This window comes from Crinia signifera, chromosome 5, assembly GCF_055691185.1.
Source record: "Crinia signifera chromosome 5, ASM5569118v1, whole genome shotgun sequence".
Classification (NCBI taxonomy): domain Eukaryota; kingdom Metazoa; phylum Chordata; class Amphibia; order Anura; family Myobatrachidae; genus Crinia; species Crinia signifera.
Window position 1 is genome coordinate 4,001,225 of NC_139221.1, and position 12,311 is coordinate 4,013,535.

General features: G+C 44.0%; 1 protein-coding gene across 5 annotated transcripts in view; it reads right to left on the minus strand.

Moving 5' to 3' along the window:
• The window catches only part of SMARCD3 (SWI/SNF related BAF chromatin remodeling complex subunit D3), an 81,376-nt gene that overhangs the window by 30,831 nt on the left and 38,234 nt on the right, over positions 1-12,311 (minus strand). For all 5 annotated transcript variants that reach the window (XR_014474763.1, XR_014474761.1, XR_014474762.1 and 2 more), the window contains exons 4-6: positions 6,537-6,659; positions 2,152-2,247; positions 990-1,091 (exon numbers count right to left, since the gene is read on the minus strand). Coding sequence is in view for 2 of the 5 variants with exons in the window: in XM_083186528.1 (XP_083042654.1) it covers positions 990-1,091; positions 2,152-2,247; positions 6,537-6,659 (321 nt within the window). In the remaining 3 variants the exon portion in view is untranslated. The remainder of the gene's footprint in view (positions 1-989; positions 1,092-2,151; positions 2,248-6,536; positions 6,660-12,311) is intronic.

The following is a 12,311-nucleotide window of genomic DNA, read 5'->3' on the forward strand; positions in this document are numbered from 1 at the left end:
AGTACGGTGTAGTAGTGGTGTGTATTGCAGTACGGTGTAGTAGTGGTGTGTATGGCAGTATGGTGTAGTAGTGGTGTGTATTGCAGTACGGTGTAGTAGTGGTGTGTATGGCAGTACGGTGTAGTAGTGGTGTGTATTGCAGTACGATGCAGTAGTGGTGTGTATGGCAGTACGGTGTAGTAGTGGTGTGTATTGCAGTACGGTGTAGTAGTGGTGTGTATTGCAGTACGGTGTAGTAGCGGTTTGTATTGCAGTACGGTGTAGTAGCGGTGTGTATTGCAGTACGGTGTAGTAGTGGTGTGTATTGCAGTATGGTGTAGTAGTGGTGTGTATTGCAGTACGGTGTAGTAGTGGTGTGTATGGCAGTACGGTGTAGTAGTGGTGTGTATGGCAGTACGGTGTAGTAGTGGTGCGTATGGCAGTACGATGCAGTAGTGGTGTGTATGGCAGTACGGTGTAGTAGCGGTGTGTATTGCGGTACGGTGTAGCAGTGGTGTGTATGGCAGTACGGTGTAGCAGTGGTGTGTATGGCAGTACGGTGTAGCAGTGGTGTGTATGGCAGTACGGTGTAGCAGTGGTGTGTATTGCAGTACGGTGTAGTAGTTGTGTGTATTGCAGTACGATGCAGTAGTGGTGTGTATGGCAGTACGATGCAGTAGTGGTGTGTATGGCAGTACGGTGTAGTAGTGGTGTGTATTGCAGTACGGTGTTGTAGTGGTGTGTATTGCAGTACGATGCAGTAGTGGTGTGTATGGCAGTACGGTGTAGTAGCGGTGTGTATGGCAGTACGGTGTAGTAGTGGTGTGTATTGCAGTATGGTGTAGTAGTGGTGTGTATGGCAGTACGGTGTAGTAGCAATGTGTATGGCAGTACGGTGTAGTAGCGGTGTGTATGGCAGTACGGTGTAGTAGTAGTGTGTATTGCAGTACGATGCAGTAGTGGTGTGTATGGCAGTACGGTGTAGTAGCGGTGGGTATTGCAGCGGGCACCTGGTAGTCCAGCATCAGCAGTAAGGTACAACGCACGCTGACATCTCCGGGTCGCTTCACCTGAAACCCATCAGTCTCTTGTGTACTCGGAGTCCTGTGCCACTGAGAGGGGGAGACCATAAGCTGGGAGCAACACACACTTTGGGCCACTGCCCCCCACCCCAACATTCACAGAGAGATAGGGGCCCTCACAGAGACCGGGCTCTCCACCCTGACATTAACTGAGCAAGACAGGGGCCCCCACCCTGACATTCACTGAGCAAGACAGGGCCCCCCACCCTGGTATTCACTGAGCAAGAGCAGGGCCCCCCACCCTGACATTCACTGAGCGAGACAGGGCCCCCCACCCTGACATTCACTGTGCGAGATAGGGCCCCCCACCCTGACATTCACTGAGCAAGACAGGGCCCCCCACCCTGGTATTCACTGAGCAAGAGCAGGGCCCCCCACCCTGACATTCACTGAGCAAGACAGGGCCCCCCACCCTGACATTCACTGAGAGAAAGGGACCCGCAAACCCAACATGCACCTGCTACACGCATCCAAGGACACACACATGTTCCGCTACACGCATCCAAGGACACACACATGTTCCGCTACACGCATCCAAGGACACACACATGTTCCGCTACACGCATCCAAGGACACACACATGTTCCGCTACACGCATCCAAGGACACACACATGTTCAGCTACACGCATCCAAGGACACACACATGTTCAGCTACACGCATCCAAGGACACACACATGTTCAGCTACACGCATCCAAGGACACACACATGTTCAGCTACACGCATCCAAGGACACACGCATGTTCATCTACACGCATCCAAGGACACACGCATGTTCAGCTACACGCATCCAAGGACACACGCATGTTCAGCTACACGCATCCAAGGACACACGCATGTTCAGCTACACGCATCCAAGGACACACGCATGTTCATCTACACGCATCCAAGGACACACGCATGTTCAGCTACACGCAACCAAGGACACACGCATGTTCAGCTACACGCAACCAAGGACACACGCATGTTCAGCTACACGCATCCAAGGACACACGCATGTTCAGCTACACGCATCCAAGGACACACACATGTTCAGCTACACGCATCCAAGGACACACGCATGTTCAGCTACACGCACCGTCAGACCCACCTCCACCAGGTGATTATCAGGTCCATATAGGTCTTTATCAAGCTCGATCACCAAACTCTTGAAGAACGATGAGAACTTTCGCTTCATCTTGCTGGGCTATGGACAGAGACATCCCCTATAGATTACTATGGACAGAAACATCCCCTACAGATTACTATGGACAGAGGCGTCCCCTATAGATTACTATGGACAGAGACATCCCCTATAGATTACTATGGACAGAGACATCCCCTACAGATTACTATAGACAGAGACATCCCCTATAGATTACTATGGACAGAGACGTCCCCTATAGATTAATATGGACAGAAACATCCCCTATAGATTACTATAGGCAGAGACATCCCCTATAGGTTACTACAAAGACATCCCCTATAGATTACTACAGACAAAGACATCCCCTATAGATTACTATGGACAGTATATATTCCCCAGCTACAGGGCTAAGGACAGAGACATCCCCTATAGATTACTACAGACAAAGACATCCCCTATAGATTACTATGGACAGTATATATTCCTCAGCTACAGGGCTAAGGACAGAAACATCCCCTATGGATTACTATGGACAGAGACATCTCCTATAGATTACTATGGACAGAGACATCCCCTATAGATTACTAAGGACCGCAAAATCCCCTAAAGATTACTACAGACTGTATATAATCACCGGCTACATGGCTAAGGACAGAGACATCCCCTATAGATTACTATGGACTGTATATAATCACCGGATACAGAACTAAGGACAGAGACATCCCCTATAGATTACTATGGACAGTATATAATCACTGGATACAGGGCTAAGGACAGAGACATCCCCTATAGATTACTATGGACTGTACATAATCACCGGATACATGGCTAAGGACAGAGACATCCCCTATAGATTACTACAGACTGTATATAATCACCGGCTACATGGCTAAGGACAGAGACATTCCCTATAGATTACTACGGACTGTATATAATCACCAGCTACATGGCTAGGGACAGAAAAATCCCCTATAGATTACTATGGACAGTATATAATCCCCGGCTACAGGGCTAAGGACAGAGACATCCCCTATAGAATACTATGGACAGTATATAATCACCGGCTACAGGGCTAAAGACAGAGACCTGCCCTATAGATTACTATAGACAGTATATAATCCCCAGATACAGGGCTATGGACAGAGACATCCCCTATAGATTACTATGGATGTTATATAATCACCGGCTACATGGCTAAAGACAGAGACCTGCCCTATAGATTACTATGGGCAGTATATAATCACTGGATACAGGGCTATGGACAGAGACATCCCCTATAGATTACTATGGGCAGTATATAATCACCGGATACAGAACTAAGGACAGCGACATCCCCTATAGATTACTATGGATGTTATATAATCACCGGCTACATGGCTAAAGACAGAGACCTGCCCTATAGATTACTATGGGCAGTATATAATCACTGGATACAGGGCTATGGACAGAGACATCCCCTATAGATTACTATGGGCAGTATATAATCACCGGATACAGAACTAAGGACAGAGACATCCCCTATAGATTACTATGGACAGTGTATAATCCCCGGATACAGGGCTAAGGACAGAGACATCCCCTATAGATTACTATGGACAGTATATAATCACCGGCTACAGGGCTATGGACAGAGACATCCCCAATAGATTACTATGGGCGGTATATAATCACCAGCTACAGGGCTAAGGACAGAGACATCCCCTATAGAATACTATGGACAGTATATAATCACCAGCTATATGGCTAAAGACAGAGACATCCCCTATAGATTACTATGGACTGTATATAATCACTGGATACAGGGCTAAGGACAGAGACATCCCCTATAGAATACTATGGACAGTATATAATCACCGGCTACATGGCTAAGGACAGAGACATCCCCTATAGATTACTATGGACAGTATATAATCACTGGATACAGGGCTAAGGACAGAGACATCCCCTATAGATTACTATGGACAGTATATAATCACTGGATACAGGGTTAAGGACAGAGACATCCCCTATAGAATACTATGGACAGTATATAATCACCGGCTACATGGCTAAAGACAGAGAATTTCCCTATAGATTACTATGGGCAGTATATAATCACCGGATACAGAACTAAGGACAGAGACATCCCCTATAGATTACTATGGACAGTATATAATCACTGGATACAGGGCTAAGGACAGAGACATCCCCTATAGATTACTATGGACAGTATATAATCCCCGGATACAGGGCTAAGGACAGAGACATCCCCTATAGATTACTACGGACTGTATATAATCACCGGCTACATGGCTAAGGACAGAGACATTCCCTATAGATTACTATGGACAGTATATAATCCCCGGCTACAGGGCTAAGGACAGAGACATCCCCTATAGATTACTACGGACTGTATATAATCACCGGCTACATGGCTAAGGACAGATACATCCCCTATAGATTACTATGGACAGTATATAATCCCCGGCTACAGGGCTAAGGACAGAGACATCCCCTATAGATTACTACGGACTGTATATAATCACCGGCTACATGGCTAAGGACAGAGACATCCCCTATAGATTACTACGGACAGTATATAATCACCGGCTACAGGGCTAATGACAGAGAAATCCCCTATAGATTACTACGGATAGTAAATAATCACAGGCTACATGGCTAAGGACAGAGAAATCTCCTATAGATTACTACGGACAGTATATAATCCCCGGATACAGGGCTAAGGACAAAGAAATCCCCTATAGATTACTATGGACAGTATATAATCACTGGATCCATGGCTAAGGACAGATACATCCCCTATAGTTTACTATGGACAGTATATAATCCGTGGGTACAGAACTAAGGACAGAGACATCCCCTATAGATTACTATGGACAGTATATAATCACTGGATACATGGCTAAGGACAGATACATCCCCTATAGATTACTATGGACAGTATATAATCCGTGGGTACAAAACTAAGGACAGAGACATCCCCTATAGATTACTATGGACAGTATATAATCACTGGATACATGGCTAAGGACAGAGAAATCCCCTATAGATTACTACAGACTGTATATAATCACCGGATACAGGCCTAAGGACAGATACATCCCCTATAGATTAATATGGACAGTATATAATCACTGGATACAGGCCTAAGGACAGATACATTCCCTATAGATTACTATGGACAGAATATAATCACCGGCTACATGGCTAAAGACAGAGAAATCCCCTATAGATGACTAAGGACAGTATATAATCACTGGATACAGGCCTAAGGACAGAGACATTCCCTATAGATTACTATGGACAGTATATAATCACCGGCTACATGGCTAAGGACAGAGGCATCCCCTATAGATTACTATGGACAGTATATAATCACTGGATACAGGCCTAAGGACAGATACATCCCCTATAGATTACTATGGACAGTATATAATCCATGGGTACAGGCCTAAGGACAGAGACATCCGTTATAGATTACTATGGACAGGATATAATCACCGGATACAGGCCTAAGGACAGAGACATCCCCTATAGATTACTATGGACAGTATATAATCACCGGATACATGGCTAAGGACAGAGACATCCCCTATAGATTACTATGGACAGTATATAATCACCGACTACATGGCTAAGGACAGATACATCCCCTATAGATTACTATGGACAGTATATAATCACCGGCTACATGGCTAAGGACAGAGACATCCCCTATAGATTACTATGGACAGTATATAATCACCGGATACAGGCCTAAGGACAGATACATCCCCTATAGATTACTATGGACAGGATATAATCACCGGATACAGGGCTAAGGACAGATACATCCCCTATAGATTACTATGGACAGGATATAATCACCGGATACAGGGCTAAGGACAGATACATCCCCTATAGATTACTATGGACAGTATATAATCACCGGATACAGGGCTAAGGACAGATACATCCCCTATAGATTACTACGGACTGTATATAATCACAGGCTACATGGCTAAGGACAGATACATCCCCTATAGATTACTATGGACAGTATATAATCACCGGATACAGGCCTAAGGACAGATACATCCCCTATAGATTACTATGGACAGGATATAATCACCGGATACAGGCCTAAGGACAGATACATCCCCTATAGATTACTATGGGCAGTATATAATCACCGGATACAGGGCTAAGGACAGATACATCCCCTATAGATTACTATGGACTGTATATAATCACTGGGTACAGAGCAGAATCGCTTTGCTTCGCTGTATCGATCACACAGACTGTGGCGGAGTATGAGGATACGCATGTGTATAACACCAGTAATGAGCATGATGGGTAATAGTACTTACATCATCCAATAACTTCCCCTCCACACGCAGCTCCCAGGATGCAATGCTTCCATCCGAATCTTCAGCGTCCGGCTTCGCAGGATTAAATGTGTTGGAAATATACAGCCGCAACTTGCGCTTTTGCTACGTCACAAAAGTAAAAAAATATCATTATAAATATATCTATCCATTTATATATATATATCTATCTATCTATCTCTATCTAAATGTATGTATGTATGTATGTATGTATGTATGTATGTGTATATATATATATATATACATATATATATATATATATATATATATACACACACACACACAATATATAGCGAGCAGCACTCCTTCTCCAAATCGTCAGCCGGGTGCCTTCCAGGTATCCCAGCTAAGGGACCCACAAACAATTTCCACAGATGAGGCGGCACTCACAACAGCAAAAAAGTAGTCGACAGTCTTTATGTCGTCATCAACGTTTCGAGATTTTATTTCTTATCTCTTCTTCAGGTATCCTTCAGGTAAGAAATAGAATCTCGAAACGTTGATGACGACATAAAGACTTCGACTACTTTTTTGCTGTTGTGAGTGCCGCCTCATCTGTGGAAATGATATATATATATATATATATATATATATACACACATATACAGTACATACAAACATACCAGTCCTATTCCCCGGAAGAGGAAATAATCATCACTCAGAAGACGGTTATAAGAGCAAAGATAACTTATATTAGTGAGGGGAACATTTCGGGGGTATGAGCCCCGTCCTCAGCACCAAACCTACGTAATAGGTACCTGAGGTTGGTACAGCGAGTCGTGTGCTGCGGTAACAGAATGCATTTTAGGAAGCGAATATAGTACAGGGACCACTGGCCACTCGCAAAAGATGGCCGCAAAGATCTGGGATGACATCTTCCCGCTCTCTACTGCCTGATAAACACCGGTGGGATTATTGGGGAGCTGTTTATATACAGTATGATCTGACAGCTGGCTGTATCATTTGTCAGCGGGCCTAATGACAATGTTGTCACATTTCCCCAATGAACTTTGGGCGGGATGCTCTAACATATATCCCCCCCCCCCCCCAGTTTGGGGCTGAGGACAGGGCTAATACCCCGAAATGTACCTCTCACTAACATATGTTATCTTTGCTCTTATATAAACGGTTTAATATACCGAAACGTCGCTGCAAAGGACTTGTGTGTATTGCATTATTTTCTTTACTAAAACCTACGAGTGCCTATTCTCTCCAGGTGCCGGACACGTTCCCGACAGTCAAGTTCCCGACAGTCATTTACCCGACTTCGGGATCCCGACTGTGAAAACTCCGACAGCCGGGTGCCCGACGGCCACCCGCTATTTTCCCTCGTGGAGGTCCACGACCCCCATAGAGGGAGAATAGAATAGGTGGCGAGCGCAGCGAGCCCGCAAGGGGCTTTTTTGCGCTCGCCATGCTGTCTGAGTTCCGGCCAGTCGGGATCCCGATTGTCGGAACCCCATACCACACCCTTCTCTTCACCCCTACTTAATGTGTTTGAACACACTGAAAGGCACCGAGGTGGCTGCATATATACCCTGCGAGTGCCGACTCCACCCTCTCTACTAATTATATATATATATATATAAATGTATCCGTGGTATCTTACTTGAAGAAACCAAGAAGCACTCAAGGGACTTTTCTTAAGTGAAAAAATGGTGGCGATTTATTCCATTACATCTACAGCAACGTTTTAAGATCTCTCAGATCTTTTCATCAGGATAACAATCAAACTATTAACTCTGTCCAGGAGAAAGGAGTGCTGGACCGAGATAGATACACACACACACACACACACACACACACACACAATAGTGGTTCTGGTGCCTCTGACTTTTTACCCTATACACGGTTATAGTGCAATATCCAGTGAGATAACTAGAAGAAAAAGTCAAATCTTTTTTTATTTTGTGTAAATCTTCGGTAAGTCAATACATGGTATACTGTCACGTTCCATGAACCTGGTGAAGCACCAGCCGGAGTGTAGCGGAGGCTGGGTGCTTTGATGTAGGGCTGTTGCATGGGCGACAGAGCAGAATGAGGCCAATGAGTAAAATGAAACCTTTTAATGAAAGAGTCTTATACACAGTAATAATGGTGATGATACAATAATATTATGACTGAAGATAATGATGAAGGAACTGAAGACAATAATAATATGACTGATGATGATGATGATATGACTGAAGATATTGATGAAGGAATTGAAGACAATGATGATATGACTGAAGATAATGATGAAGCCAATGAGAATGGAGATTGCAGAGTGAGGTTGTGGCTGCAGGGGACCAGGGATACTGGGCCACGGATGATAACCGTCGGGACGAGAGGAGAGAGGATCACACCTTTGGGCTATTAACCTTAATGTCCATATGAATCCCTATAGGCGGCAATGGAGATTCCGTGGTAGTATTTGGAGAATGCAGTGGACGACCAGCAAGAGTAGGAAGGTAGCGGCTTCACACGAAGGACAGGGAGTCAGGCTGTAGCTGGGAGTAGCTGCAGGAATTGTCAGACGATGCACAGCGAGCTGCTATCTGTAGGACAACATTGTACTGACTACCGGTCTGGCCCAGCTTGTCAGTATTTATGCGCAGAGCTGTGAGGTGATTGGCCGGAGGGGTGACATCACGGCTAGTGCTGTGAGGCATAGGCTCCAGGAACCAACAAGATAGCCACCGCCTGTAGGGCGACACAATTCAGCCAGCGAGGAATACTACGCGGAGGCGCTGCAGCCGGCGCTTCCTAACCTGAGGCCTAGGAGGACGCGGACGCCATCATTGCGGATTTCGCCTCACGCCGCCTGGAGCCAGAACTCCAGGACACTGCGAACCAGAACTGACACCCGGAGAAGGAACAGACGCCATGGTGGGTGACAGAGCGGCAGAGCACTGCAGGTCGGGACCGGAACCAGGAGCGGAGGTGAGCGCCAAGGTGGAGGACATAGCGCCAGGGCACTGTAGGTCAGAAACAGCACTGGGAGCGAAGGTAACTGCCATGGTGGTCGTGACAGTATACGGTGGAATAATCTTCAAATCAATAGAGAAAATAACCAACGCATTTCATCTGAAAGACTTCATCAGGGGTAATAGATTTTTGTCTACAAACATAAACATTGTGTCAATAAAGGATATACAAAACATTCTTTGCCATTTATCAGCACTTTTATAATGGTTCTGAACACAAAGGATGAAGACAGAATGTTATGGGTGTAAGAAAGAGAAAAATAATAAGTACCTTCTAGTAAAGAACATCTTTATTTATATGGGAAGGTTGGATCCTTGAGTTTTGGGTAAAATTTAGTAGGGGTGATCCTACAAAGGGTAAAAATAACCTTATTAGTGAAATCGAATACTATGGTTCTTTCTCTAATTGTGAGGAAAGTGAACAAATGTGGAAGTAATTACATAACATACCAAATAGGTGTGGAACTGCTGACTCCTGGTGGCAGGTTATCCAACATATATTTTTATATTGTTGATAAATCTATTTTTTATACATTACAAATAAAAACATAATTAAAAATAAATATTCTATTTTACAAAAATATCCGTTAGAAACAATGAAGAATAAAACAAATGACAATGACAATATGGTACTTAATTATGCAATCCCGGATCACGACTGTCAATCCCTCCCGACAGCCGCATTCCTGGCGCATTTGCACTTTGCAAGACAGCAAATCAGCAGGCGGGATTCAATGTCCCGTCTGCCGATCGGCAAAAAGGGGGCATAGACGGCCGTGGATTGTTGATCTGCTTTCAGATCCGCGGCCGATATCGGCAGAACGGGCCCCACAGCTTCTAAAGTCGGGGTCATTCCGCCGTGAACCGTTTACAATGCTGTCAGTAAAGAAAGCATTGAATAGGGCCCCGCAGCTATTTCCCTTGCCGGAGGATTGTATAGCCCCCTTAGTTGTTTAATTAGGGTTATTTTAATTGCTCAAAAAGTCCTATATACTGTGTTTGGGGCAGAGAGTATATTTATACTTCTATGTAAAATCCTCCAATTGGTATCTGGAAGGTATTTTATATCATTATTATTGTAGGATCACCCCTAAACTATTTCCAACCTGGATGATATAATGATATCCTCTAACCGGGATGGGCAGTTTATTGTTATCACGCCGGTATGTATACTTACCCTTTCTCTACAATAGATGAACTTTACCCTGGTGTATTTAATTGGAGCGTATATATATTTCTGTGCTGCAGATACATACGTCAAAGTTTTATTAAGGAATGAATCCACATAAGCGACTTATTTCCATAATTATCAGAGGTATGTACATTGACCTATTCCTCAGTTATTGAATATGGTTATCAAAAATGTGGAAAATTATTTTTTTATAATTGTGTAAATTTTGTAGGCCCTAAACTAAATTTTACCCAAAACTCAAGGATCAAAGCTTATTCACGAGAAGGTACTTCTTCTTATTATTATTCTCTTTCTTACACCCATAACAATATGTTTGTCACCTCCATCGCCTTCTCAGAAACAGAAACGTTATTGGCCATTACAATGCATTACATTACATTACAATACAACGGTTCCATATGCAAAAAGGGAAGGAAATAGCTGTGCTAAACTACACCAAACACAATGTCACTTGTTACCAAAGTATTGGGTGTGTAGACCATATACACAACTGCGCACAAATAAATGTAGGAATGGTCTATGCAGTAGATGTGTGTATATGTATATACAGACACACACGGAGATCACCTGTATACCAACATACGCAGACGGTTCTAGCAGCGTTTATACAGGGAAATCCCATTCCCATAGAAACAAGAGCGTTGCAAAGAATCCATAGAATGCACTGGAAACAATGAATATATTAAACAATAAAATATTTATTAAGCTAAAAAATGCACTGGCCAGTGGTATAAATGTTAACAAAACATAGTTTTGGTGGATATCAAAAATAAAACATATTACTAAAAAGAAAAGAAGTCCTACAACAGGTAATGAACCAGAATTATATTATTAGGAATAAACTTTTCTGATTGAGGAGATTGTTAGTTCAACCTTAGGTGTTAGTTGTTCTACAGCAGAATTAGTGAAGTCAAAAAAGTCTCTATGGGGAACTCTTGGTGTCCGAGAGTACTGTGCAATCCTCTTATGAGGTAGGTGGTGGAAACGTCAGTCCACTTTAGGGAGATGGAGGCAAGAACTCTGTATTCCCTGCTTGTGAGCCACCCAGACTTAGATGGCAATTGGATTGTCTTTTGATTAGGGCACATGTTCAACTTGTGAATGGCTATGGAGAAAAAACTTTTTGCCATCCTGGACGACCTGGCAGAGATGGTTCTGAAGGGTTTGCCTGATGGTAGAATGTCTAGTAGGTTATGGCCAGGGTGGAGCTTGTCTGCTACAATCTTCCTTGCAGGCTTCTGCACCCTGGCTGAGTAAAGATCCCTTACAGGGGGGTGTTCAGTCCCGATGATCTTCTCTGCAGTCCTCACCACTCTATGGAGTATTTATTTATCAGTCTCATTAGCTCCTCCTACCAGACTGAAATAGAGGTGCATAGGACGGACTCCACGATCGCTGTGTAGAAGACGCGCAGCAGCTCTTGTTGGATTTCCTGAGTTGCCGTAGGAAGAACAGCCGCTGCTGGGCCTTTTTGATGATAGTGCTTATATTGGACCCCCATTTGAAGTCTCAGGAAATTTTTGTCCCCAGAAATTTGTAGGATGAAACCCACGACACCTCGCAGTTTGAGATGACTAGTGGGACCAAGGCATTTGGTTT